The sequence below is a fragment of the Rhipicephalus microplus genome, chromosome 6 (genome assembly GCF_043290135.1).
Source record: "Rhipicephalus microplus isolate Deutch F79 chromosome 6, USDA_Rmic, whole genome shotgun sequence".
NCBI lineage: Eukaryota > Metazoa > Arthropoda > Arachnida > Ixodida > Ixodidae > Rhipicephalus > Rhipicephalus microplus.
In genome coordinates this window covers 197,462,765-197,475,706 of record NC_134705.1, presented here as the reverse complement: position 1 = coordinate 197,475,706, position 12,942 = coordinate 197,462,765, and the positions used below count along the sequence as shown (strand labels likewise).

At 45.8% G+C, this 12,942-nt stretch overlaps 1 protein-coding gene across 3 annotated transcripts in view; it reads right to left on the bottom strand.

Annotated features, from left to right (window-relative positions):
- smg (sterile alpha motif domain containing protein 4 smaug) overlaps positions 1-12,942 on the bottom strand; it is a 119,133-nt gene that overhangs the window by 15,785 nt on the left and 90,406 nt on the right. For 2 of the 3 annotated variants that reach the window (XM_037418227.2, XM_075867472.1), the window contains 5 exons: positions 10,958-11,274; positions 10,551-10,690; positions 8,224-8,401; positions 4,384-4,493; positions 1,007-1,093 (listed from right to left, as the gene is read on the bottom strand). In XM_037418227.2, the coding sequence (XP_037274124.1) occupies positions 1,007-1,093; positions 4,384-4,493; positions 8,224-8,401; positions 10,551-10,690; positions 10,958-11,274 (832 nt within the window). The remainder of the gene's footprint in view (positions 1-1,006; positions 1,094-4,383; positions 4,494-8,223; positions 8,402-10,550; positions 10,691-10,957; positions 11,275-12,942) is intronic. The other variant, XM_075867473.1, reaches the window with a different exon arrangement.

Here is a 12,942-nt window from a genome sequence, read left to right as displayed (position 1 = left end):
CATTTAAACTTGTTCCTGATGTGGAACTAAGGACAATACAAGGTTAAAGGGGCCATGGCACCAAAGTATTGCAATTAATTTACACACAGCATGTCAAACCATAGGCATCGTAGAAAAAAATGGCAAAATTTGTGCAAGATTCAGTGTTGTTGACAATTTATGCTTGAATCCTTTGAAGTTGAATTTATGCTTGAATCCTTTGAAGTTGCAGCTGTCCTATAAGCAGGGTGGCGTGTTTCCATATTTTAAAGGGTGTGGTAGCAAAACTTCCAGTCACCGTCACAAGTGGAAAAGTCGCATGACCGGAGCAAAAACATCATACCAGGCGTCACTAGTAGAGCAGCATGTTGCTGCCTACTATGATTCTGGCAAAATAGCGAAATGCTGTGTGAGAATCATGAAGTGACACAGCACACACTGGCTCCCTAGTGACACAGGCCAACCACTGACACCAGCAAAACAGAATTGCTCATAATACAATGCCACGTAAACGTTCCCTTTCATTCAAACATTATGGCAGTGGTACGACGTCATACATGACGTTTCTGCTCAAGTCAAATGACTATCCTGCATACGAAGCGATGTCTCTGACAAAAAGCTAAATGGGTCGGCATAGGTCAACTCCAACCGAATTTAGAAAGTGCATAGAATATAGAAGGGCTATAGAATACAGAAAGGCTAGATTTAGTCGGTGAAGTTTAGAACTATCTGCAGAGAATTTTACACTAGAAATTGAGAATGAATTTCAGTGGTTAGAGTGTGCTTGTGTCATGTACCTTCTAGACTTGCATCTTGTTCGCACTGGCCCGACCATAAGTATCTTCCCATTTGCCCAGTTTGCCAAAAAGTCTTGACATGCTGTGCAGCAGGCAAGAAACAATGCACAACAGGCACACTGCAGCATTCTGCAACTTCAGCTAACAAATCTAACGAGATGGCACCAGCGGTGTTCCCCACACTACTTCATGACAAGGTCCTCTGCAAAAGCTGCGGATCAAGACCTCACCTTCTCGAGCTGACGCAACGTGGCCGGGCGCTCTTTCAGCTTGCGAATGCTAAGCACAATCTTGTGACGTGCTCCTTTAGTCACGCTCTTCGAAAGAAAACGGCATCCGGAATGCATGAAACAGAGGAAATGCGTGATGAGCTCAAGAAAAAGAACACACAACCACAATTCATTGACGATTTAATGGTGAGCAAGGAAAAAATGCAGTGGCATTACCTTTAATTATTGCCTGCAATTACATTTAAAGCTTTGACTAGTCACCTTCAGTCAACAGTTATCAAATTGTAGTCAGCACTAGAGATCATCAGCTACCACTGGGCCCCATTAGCAATCATTAGCCAGCAAGCATGGGCCCAGTATTGTTATAATTATCCACCTGCTTGACAACACTAGGCTTAGTGCCAGCCAGAATAAGCCAGCGGTGGTAATGCGACGTAATATGTGAAAGTTTTTTTTTTTTTTTTGTAACGAAAATTTTTGAGAAGCATAGCATCTCATTAATTCAGAAACTAGATGTACTGGGGAGAAGCTTGGATGGCAGATTGATATTATCACTGTCAATAACTTGTGATTCTCAAAACACTGCATGCACAATAAGTGGTCACATGAGACCAGGGCATCACAACATTTTGTCACAAGCTCCTAACAAATGCAACATCAAGTAACTGTCACAAAATCGCCATTCACCACAATAGAGCATTTTCTTACAGTATTTTACTTAAAAATGGAAGGCCAATGGCATTTAGGGAATTAGCCCACACTCGATGGTGTGCAATTATTTGGGAAAAACTAGGTGGCAAAAGCTGTTTCGTGACGTATGTCAGTGTCGTGACGGTAACGCCTGAAGCCAACGTTTCGCATGTCTCTATTCATTACCGCAGTGTGCGGCTACTTGATATGAAGACAAACACAGTAGTGTTGCCAACGATTGGCATGCAGGAGCAGGTGTCAAAACGCTGCGCTGCTCTCTCGTGAGCCCCTACTCGGCCATGACATCATGACAGGTAACGTTCTTGCTGGGAAACAAAAATGCAAGCTGGCCGAGAGAATGGTTGCACTGAAAAATTCCAGGTGTTGCGAGGCTTGGTAGCACATTTAGGTGCAAAACAGCCAAAACAGAATCTGGAGCAATTTTTGGAGCAGCAAAATGTTACTTTTGGAGCACCAAAACTCAAATTCGGAGCAGGATATGCAAAAACAAAACATTAATTTTTCTTCACGATACAAAAAACTTGGAGCAACATGAAAGAGAAGGCTTGCATTTAAAAAAAAAGATTATGTAGAAACATTCAACATCCCCTAAATCGTGCAGAGTGAATGGGAGCACTGCTATTTCAATAAAAGTAGCATATTGAACCATTCATCGAACAATGATGAAGTCAACAGTCACATTTGCCACGCCTGTCAAATCCTTCGACAGACCCCGAGGATTCAAATGAGGATCTGCCAAGCTGGCGACCTTGAGATTCGGGAGATTAGTAAAACTGAGAAGTGCGGCTGGTAAAAAAAAAAAAAGAACTGGCACACAGTTTTGCTTAATTTTCCCGGGTAGCTGCAGAAATGTCATACAGTGCTCTAAATGATTGTCAGTAAATTTTCACTCATTAGCAATCATATTAACAGTCAGAATTATGCAAAATATACAAGCATGAGTAATTGAACAAATTATGCTGTGCCCCGTGACTAGTGCTAACAGCCCCTTCCAAATCTTAAGCCGCCTTTCCACAGGTAACCCGTGTTCTGCAGCGAAGGTTGCTTAAATGGCGTTCTGCACGAGTTGCTACAAACAAGGCCTAAAAATCTTCGAACAGCTACACCCATCCCCCCTTCCTTTTTTTAACGATAGGGTTAGGTTAAGGGAACGACTTCCAGGCAAACTTGCAAAGTGCGTTTGACTAGATAATGCAACAAAAGCACGCACCCGTTGGCCCGGCGATGGCACCAGTTTTTAATCGCATGTGCCGTTGCTATGGCAACAAGGCCTCCGGCATGGCCGGCGTTTGCGTACAATATCAGTGGCCTATGCTTCCAACTTTAGTTGCTAACATGCGATAGCTGTGTTTGCCAACTAGGAAATTCATACTTCCCGTGAAGTGTTGCAGGCTATGGCAACGCATTTTTGTCTTGACATTAGGACGCCTCGCCAATAAATATCCACCGTGGTCAGTGGACCGATGAGTGCACGGCATTTTTACTTCAACTGGTCGATCGCGTTTCACGAGTTTGTTAGCCTAATGAGTTTAGGGTGGGGGTCTGCATGCTTGGATCCCTGGACTGATTGATTGATGACGGAAACTACAGCTGACCAATGTGGCCTCAATTTCTCCATGTGGCCTCCATTTAACTTAGCGCAACTGAAAAAAAAATTTTTAGACTGGTCAAGCAATTTGGTGCAGCGTGGCGCAATTTCGTCGAATTTCACGTTTCTAGTGTAGCTCGGTGCGAAAATGGGGAATTATACCAAACTGGTGCAATTGGCAAAGCTGTTGCACCCCTGCACATTTTTTATGCCTCCGACATCAATGTTGAAAATGAATAGCTGAAATATAACATTTCCCTTTCGTTTGAGGCCTTCAACGTTAGTGCAGTAGCACTTCACCAAAGAGTAAAAACGGAAGTGCACGTCATAAGATGCACACAGTTTTACTTTCTTTTTTTTACTAAAGTGTTGGACATACCCGAAAATGAATACCTTTAAGGGAGCACTGAAGTGACGCAGTGAAATGTTTATGATAACATAAACGTTCCTTTGAAAACTCTTGATATTATTAATTGCACTACCATAGTTGTAACAATAAAAGATCAAATCAAGGTCACAGTTTGATATTTAAGTTTCATGCCGCATCTTTTTGTGTAATGTCACGGATTTTGAAGTGTACTTTGTGTGTCTTGGCAACACTGAGCCAACAAAATTTCCTGCCTATCTCTGGCCCTCTTGGAAAACTCTTGGAGAAGAAATTAAGAAATGTGCAGGCCTTCGTAGATGCCATCAGTCTATGATGTCATGGCAACTGATATGAGAATTTTTGAAGTGATGATGTCACCAACATCATTATTTTGCGCATTTTCTCATTTACCATGCATCTTCCTGTAGCAAGATTAAGGATTGTGGTATGAGAGAGCAATTATTTAAATAATACAACTAATTTAGTGTACTATTTTGTGTCCCTTTAAACCCTCCCAGCATAGCAGCTTCAAACATAAAGATGGAAAACGTTAGGATGCAACACAGAAAATGTTAGTACATAAAAACATCAAGATAAAAAAGTATTCTCCAGGTATCACTGAGGGAGAGGGGCTGCCCACAGTGTTCAGTGGCTAAACAACAGCATGTTGAAAGGAGATGAAAAAAGTAGAAAAAAGAGCGTCTCCTGCACCTGGGCCTCCAGTTTCTCCTCGGTGAGGTTCATCATCTCCTCGTAGCTCATGTTGGCAAACAGGTAGGCATACTTGTGCAACCGGAGGCTCTTCAGCCAGCTGGGCACATCTGCAAGCACGCGGCAGTAGAGCTATGAAGCTACCGTAGCGCTTGCAAAGCTGGCACGGGCATACTGACCAACAAAGATGGCGTGACAATGTTGCCCATTAACACTTCTGCAACTGAGTTCTTTGGCTAGAAACACTACAGATATACTAGATTTACATTTTCCTATTTGATTTTAGATGCCTTAAAATGACACAAAAAATGATTTAAAGGCGCTTCATTCACAAGGTGCAGGCAAAACATATTTTTTTTAATATGCAGAGGATTGTCTGTACAGTGCTGCACCCTGGAAAGTGTCTTAACCTCTTCAATCTTCAGTACACTAACTGTATTGATGAAATTAAAAAAAAAAAACGTGATCTCGGGAAAACTAACGTTGCACACGCAGCTGGAGATTTGTTTCCATCATTCACTGTTGATACATTGACACATCCCGACCATTTGAATACGCTTACTTAGAGAAAATATGCTGCTCAGCATAGTCATTGCCACATTCTTAGCAGAACTAAATTTCATCGTCATCGCACAGAACTTCAGCAAACAAGCGTTTCCTTCGCTTTTTATCACGGAGCTGCTGATGGCAAACGTGTGCTGCTTGCGCACAGAGTATGACACTGTTTTCTAATTCCACTAGCACAATAAAGCCCTGTTTCCACCAAGATACATGCTCCGAGTGCATTTTGTGATCTTTACAGCACCACTTGTTGAAGCGTGTAAAGGTCAGACGCACACCCACGGCCAATGTGCAGGTATTTTCGACGCACTGCTGCTCCTTTGCCTTCACCCACGCTCTAGTGACAGCGTGTGGAGATTGATGGGGCGGTGAGGGCGCAATGCGTGTACGGCGTCCTCGGCGGGAATGTTAACCTTCGTGCTAGCTCAGCCTCCGTACGATGACCCCAAGAGCAGTGCCTAGTGCTCGTACATGGTGGTACTACACTGAGCCACACTTGCCGAAGGCTTACGCGTGCAAGATTCGCCCTAGCTCTCGTGACCAGGCCCTGTGGTCGTCGCAGAAAGTTGCCACACAGCCGCAAGAGACCTTGTCCCGTGTGGCATGTCAAAGCGTTCCACTGCGAGCCACGACATGCTCATGGTTTCTCCTTTTGGTGAACGTCTGCGTGCGGGAGCCTTGTGCTCCCCACGTCCCTGGAGCAGACGTCGAACTTTGTTTGGGGTGCCACCAAAGACAACGAAGTGTTTGTGTATGTTGGTAAAAATATATATACACTTGAAATATGTGGAAGAGATACAAACAAAATGACGGTGAGTGTTTGTGATGTTCATGTGGGAAGCATCCACGGAGTGGAGGGGAGTGCATAACTTTTGGCTTGGTGGCCAGCCCAACCTTTCCGTGCTGGCAACCTAGCGAAAATATTTTAAACATTGCAGACAGCTGCTTATTGCGTTCACCGCTGCACTCGATCAGCCAGCCGGCGTCCGAAAAATGAACAGTGCACCGTGGGGCAACCGAATTTTCGGTAATGAGTTCACATTACTTCTATGAGACGCATCATGGTGCCGCAAAGGTGTCCAAATTTTTAGCATCCCAATAAATGGAGGGTGACAGTACCGTAATTACTCAAATCTAACGCCCACCTTTTTTCCGGTTAAGAGAGTTCATAAATCGCACGCGCGTTAAAATCGAGTACGAAAAAAAAAAAATGAATACAGTCATTCTATTGCAATCGGCATTTCCAAAATGGCCGCCCCCCTACGTGCGTCGGCATGGTGCGTCACCCATTTCTGCCTATGTTTTTCCCATGTGCGGCACTTCGTACGTGTGCAGAGGAGTTCGTCATCTTGAAGTGCATTAGCATCGACGGCATGGAAGGGCCAACTCCATAAACTCGACGAGCGCACCACGATGCCGCTTTCAATAGAAAAGTCATCGCGTGTGCAGAAACGGACGAAAATCAGGCCGCATCGCGGTCGTTCGGAGTTCTTGAAACGTGTGTGCAGGACTGGCGGAAACAAAAGCAGAAGATTGTCAACAGCAAAACTTCACGCAAAGGCTTTAGTGGACCACAGCAGCGTCGCTTTCCGCAAATTCAAGAGCTGCTCGGCGAGTATGTGCTTGAGCAGCGAGTGGCACAGCGGCCCGTGACGACAGAACTGCTTCAAGTGCAGGCTATGCAGTTAGCCTTAAAGAAAGGGCTGATGCGGAGCCAGTTTAAAGCAAGCAGGTGCTGGCTAACTAACTTTATGAAGAGGAAAGGCTTTTTCCTCCGAAGGCGAATGGACATATGCGAAAAGTTTCCGGACGAGTACGATGAAAAGCTTCACAGTTTTTGAGAGGTTCGTCCTAAACTTGCGGCACAACAACGGCTACCTGCTTGGGCAAATCGGGAATGCCGATCAGACGCCTCTTTACTTCGACATGCCTGGCACCACAACCGTCGAGAAGAAAGGAGCGAAGCAAGTTCGCGTGCTGACATCGCGCCGCAGTAAATCTAGAGTGATGGCGATGCTCTGTTGCGCGTCAGATGGGCACAAGCTACCCCCGTACCTCATATTTAAACGGGACGCTTCCAAAAGGAGTCGTTTTCATGAGGGGTGTGATCGTGCGGGCCAACGAGAAAAATGGGTGCGCATTGCAATCGATTTCTTGCTCTCTTTCTTTTTCGACGTGGAAACCGGGTGCGCGTTACAATCGAGGGTGCGGTAGAATCGAGTAAATACCGTATATCAAATCCACAGACGGTGAATTACAGCAGATTTGTTACACGCAACCAGAAGGGAGCAGAAAAATCTTTTCCGTTTAACAAAAGTTTTGTTCATCAAGAAATGAACAGTGCAGAATTCTTGTACGAAACCAACCATATTACCTAGATGCAGCTCTTACATTTAAGCAGCATTTCCATTTAAACCGATTTCCTGTTTGCTGAGAGCCTACTGCATTGTTTATATCAAACAATTGTACAATCCCCTCAAAAATGTTTCCCGATATATACAGAATATTTTACATATGAAATTACCTATAGAACTTTTTCCTGATCCCCTTGAGATTCAATATACGTATCTGGATTCGACTTTGCCAATCAAGAACACAAGAATTGTTACAGAGATCATGATACCACAACGAAAACAAACACAAACATGCGAGTACCCCTCGTGAATAATCAGCATAGCTGGTAAACTAGTCCTACGGATTTCCGTAAGATGAAAGAAGTGTTATGGAAGCCAATAACTGACATCCACCCATTTGCAGCCGGGCTACACAGACTTCCTTGTAACATTGTTCCAGAAATGGGCACAACCCCCATTCCCTTTCTTCCATTAGAAACATGGGAAGAACACTATTGCTTTATTGCTTTCATTATTGCAGGTGCTCTGGGCATTACTTTGATTGAAGAATAAGTGGATGCAAAAAAAAGGATAACGTCAACCATGGGTAACACGAGGTGGGGAAAAGAAGCCTCTTGAGTTTACATGTGGCAGGCAAGAAATTCCGGCACCAGGTTACAAAAGGCTAATCTGCAGCACATTGGGTTACGAAGTGGCGTTACACCACAACAGACTATTCCAACTTTTATTCCTCCCAATATTTCACAGCTAATCTTGGCCGCAGAGGGTTTGGTTGTCGCAAGCAGCAACCGTTCGTGGCATGCAATGTATGCACAGTCAATAACGCACGCATTAAGTGACACGGCAAACCACAAGAACAGAAAGCGTGTACGAGACAGTAACGTGCACCAGCAAGACAAGAAGAGTTGGTAAAGGACTCGGGTACCGCAAAGGCACTTGCCCTTCATGCCAGAGCCATCCAGGTTGAAACCAGGCTGGCCCTGGTCCTCCGTGCCATGACCTTCCGAACCGGAGGACGCCCCGCTGCTCTGAGGCGACAGGGGCGGGCCGATGGTCTCGGCTTCGTGTGGCGGGCCGGGTGGAGGGCCGCACCGCCAGTCCACCTGTCAAAAGCGTAGACAAAAGTCCGTAGGTAGAGTAAGTAACTTGTGTGGCCCAGATCAGCCAACTCCCAACATCTTCTAAAAAAATGGCACATTAAAGTGGGACAGTACGACAAAAAATAATGCAGCACAACATCCGCAAATGTGTCCACAATCTGACACCATAACCACAAATGTGCGCCACACAAAAATGTTTGCCACACACGTGTGATCTTGGTTCTTCACAGCTATGCGGCACGAAAGCGGCACAATAAGAAGCAAAAACAGAATGAGAAATATGACAGCCCCCAGTGAACAGCAAGAAAAGGAAGAAGGAAACGTGTCAACAGAGCATAGTCTATTTTTTTAACCTTTCATTACTTTGGAATTATTTTGCCTCCACCCCCCACCCCACCCTTTCTGTCCGATATACATATTGAAGCCAGGGTCGTAATTTCCAGGCTTAAGGGGCACAAGTGCTTAAGGGGCACTTCACTGGCCTACATCATGGCTTTGTCATAACTCGTACTGAAATCCCCTATCCAAAGGGCCCGGTAGCCCCTTTTCAACATGGTAAAAAAACGGTGCCGGTCAGTAGTCGAGGCTGCCAACAACACCCGAGCCAAACATTATAGCAGAGCACCCGGCATAAAATTTACGATTATTTCCTAAAGCCAGCCAGAAATTCCTTTCCTCTTCTCTCGACAAACGATGCCATAAATATTGTTATAAGGACTTGGTGTCCACTGCGAAGCTCCGTTTTGCGTTGGCACGTCGCAACTTCCACCAAAGATGTTGCGTGAAGGCACACAGGGAAACAAGGCGTATTTTACAATACACCAGCACAGCGACAAAGCGTGAACCAAGATGGAGGATAAGAGCACGCTGCATGTATCGCTATCATGGTTGCACAGAAACACAAGCACCATCATAATCACTACTTAGAAACGTCATTGTAATGATTTTTTAAGTTTTATTTATTTATTCACTTCCCCACTGGTCGCAAGGCCTGCATTACTACTACTACTACTACTACTACTACTACTACTACTACTACTACTACTACTACTACTACTACTACTACAGTAAAATCTCAATACAACTGATCTCGAAAAACCGCTAAAAATCATTCGTTATTTTTGAAAATCATAGCGAAAGTATCAAAATTTGTGCAAAGATCGTAAAGGCAAACATGCGAGTCGCTTACCTGTGCTGTGTATACACTCGCGACCATATCATGCTCGAATAAGCACGAAAGAACAAACACACAAGAAATATCATGGAACCAGTGCACATTTATTTGAGGAAGAGCACAATCTATCCTGATGTGCACAGCGCGAAGCTTCAGCGTTTAAAACCAATCCTTCACATTGGTTCACGCGCACTGTTTCATCATCCTCTTTGCTCTCGTGGCCATTTTCTTATCACGATAAATGGTAAGGATCTTATCGGTCGTCATTTTAGCTCATGTGCACGCTTCGTCGTCGCACTGTGTGCAGTGTTGGAGCATTGGTGAATCATGCATGAGAAATCATCGGTAACTGTAAGTCACTCGCGTTGCATTTTTCACTGGCGTAGCATTCCTTCTGTGCTTCTTCTGGAGCTCGTCTCGAACGTTCAGCCACCAACAAAAGGATAGAAACAAGCACGCAGGTGAAGCTGCCCAACGAAAACAAAGGCAATGGGACAAAGCCTGATGCGAAAAAGAATAGCCATGCGATGATGATGATGGCGATAGGGCGACCACACATTTGAATAGGGCGGACAGATAAATACGCCAGCGTTCTGACGATGATGATAGTGGCCGCTATGGAGCTGGGGATTACTTCTACAGCGGCGAGTAACTTTTTGAAATTGCTATTTGTTATTTCGAAGTGCTGTGAAGATGTAAGGGGGAAAAACTACACTTTATTGTGAAACATTCGGTATTCTGAAATTCGTAGTAGTGAAATATTTTTACATTAAACCAATGGACATTTGGAGGGGGATTTTCAAAAAGTCACTAATTTGAGAAAAATCGTTATACTGAGGTCCGCTATAATTAGATTTGACTGTACTACTATGACCATGTCAATGGAATAGGGAACACTAAAACGCTTTTGCTTTAAAGCAACCCTTTAGTAATCAGTGATTTCCAGGTGTGTTATTAATGGTGGTCCAAGTGACTCACTGAGGTGGGGTGAGATCCGAGCAGTCGTCCTGGCCCAAAGCCCTGCTGTGCCTGCGACAGCTGCTGATGCAGAGATGTAGTGGAGCATGGTGGTGTCAGGCTGCTGCTTCTCTTGAGCATTGGCTGGGAGAGCGACTGGCCTGCAGCGCAACAAGAGAGACACAGTGAACTGCTTCAATCTAGTAAGAGCCACGACAGCGGGCTGAACACCCCCGTAGGGAGAGACAGGCAGGTAGGTAGACTGAACACGTGTGGAAACAGACCGACAGATTGGGACAAGTAAAGGCACAGAGTAGAGAGGCATACAGGCAGAGACAAGTAGTAGAATCAGCGCGAGTCTGCCGAATACAGCTCGAAGCTTTTGAATGCGCAGGCACGTTCACGCACGAGAGATCTAGCACACTAACCAGCAGGCGCGTAAGAGGACAGGTTGCTGGGGTGCAGTGCCATGTGGCTTGAGTCTAGACCTGGAGGCAAGGAGCCGCCCGCAGTGCCCAGCGGTGCCAGTCCGAACCCGTTCAGGTCGCTGCCCCCGTAGTGGTGATGCTGCTGCTGATGGTGATGGTGGTGGTGGTGGCCGTTCAGGGAGCCCAGGCCATCGACGGCCGCCCACGAGTCGAGGCCACTTGTAGGGGGCCGCCCAGCAGCCAGGCTGCCTCCGCCGTCGTCCAGGCCGGCCGTGCCGTTCAGGGGCTCAGCACCGCCGCCTCCGTGTTCTTGGTACCTACCAAAGATGCCAGGCACCACATTTCGCGAGGTCTCCTTTGGGCCAGTACCTTCTACTCTTTACTAGCCTTCATATCAAACAACCAATATCATTCACACTATACAGTTGAAATGCCCTGGTGTCTCTTATACCCCAAGTCTTTCTTACATCAGTGTCTCTTATAAAGACGCATTACTGCAATCGGTCACTGCCCAACAAAAAAATGTCAACTTTACCCACACAATGGTGAGGCGTCAGCTTTTCACATATCCATACGAACCGTAAGTACAGTAGAGCTTCGCTGATACCTTCCCGCTTACTACGATTTCCCAGCTCCTACACTCAAAATCGCAAGAACTAGAAATGCCCCCAAAGTGTTTATACGTTCCGGTTAATACGATCCCGGAAAATAAGATTATCCAGCAGCAATGTTCAGCATTGCGGCAAACTTCATTCGTATGATAAATCATGCAGTCAAAAATTCTCATTCAGGTGCGCAAAGAAAAAAAAATGTTCTCGCGTGCTGGCGCCAAGTGGCACACTGCCACCGTGCGGCGTAGACGGTTTCTTTGCTGCACTCAATTGTTACGATTGATCGTCCGATCAATGCAATCGTTCCAAGGCAATTGTTCCACACACTTTTGTTCAGACCACATGGCTACAACATCCGGGAGAATGCTACGGAGCTAACAATGTGGCATAATGAATGGATGCGTAAACAGTCAACTCCAGTTCGCCAAGCTTGGGCACATGACGAACGTGCTGCTTTTGCTACACAACACACCAACACCTTAAATCACTAGATTTCTCACTTTTGCTACATCTGACTCCCTTTGCAACCGTCGCCCATGCAACCGGCGTCGGCTACCATGGAAGTTCTTCCATTAGAAGAGCTACAAAGCCACGCACATTTAAGTATGTTGGCCACACACCTTTCAGCGGGAAAGATGCGAATGCAACTCGCCAATCTCTCCCCATCACCCAATGAGCATCATCCAATGAGAGTCGTTGACGGGGTCTCAGTGATTGTCGCTACTTCAAGGGAAAAAAAAATTAGGGACATGTAGACCGGGCCCTGTGCAAGGCTGCACGTTGCTCAGTAGTTCGCTATTCGAGACAGTTGCGTCCAGCATGGTGTCAAGGAAGCGCAAGTCCTTGTCGATTAAGGTGAAGCTGAACTTCCCTAAGCAGCAGCTTGCCTAGGAAGATAGTCAAACCTCAATATATCGAACACGGATATATCGAATTATTGCCTATATCGAACGGTTCCTGTATCACGCGGGAAATCGCATGCATTATTGATTTTTTATTTCGAACAAAGTTTGACATATAATGGATAAATCGAACTCAGCCACCCCAAACCCCCCGCGCTCCATTGACAGGCGGCGAGCTTTCCCGCAACTCTCGAAAGTAGCGGTAGAGCGGCGGGCGTTTACGAATGCTGCACAGATCGATGGCGCCGAGAGCGCCACTTTAACGTAGCGGCGTACACGCACCACAGCCTTGCGGTAGAGGTTCTTGAATGAGGAAAGTGAAGAGAAAAGCGCGGAGCTGTTATTGTCTTTCAATACGAAGGCACCGACAAGGCTTCGCGCGGGGGGAAGGGGGAGTGGGAGGTAAAGATTGAGGAGGAAAGTATAGGAGGGAAAGGACGCAGACGACTGTCTCGGACGCGGTCCGCGCTGT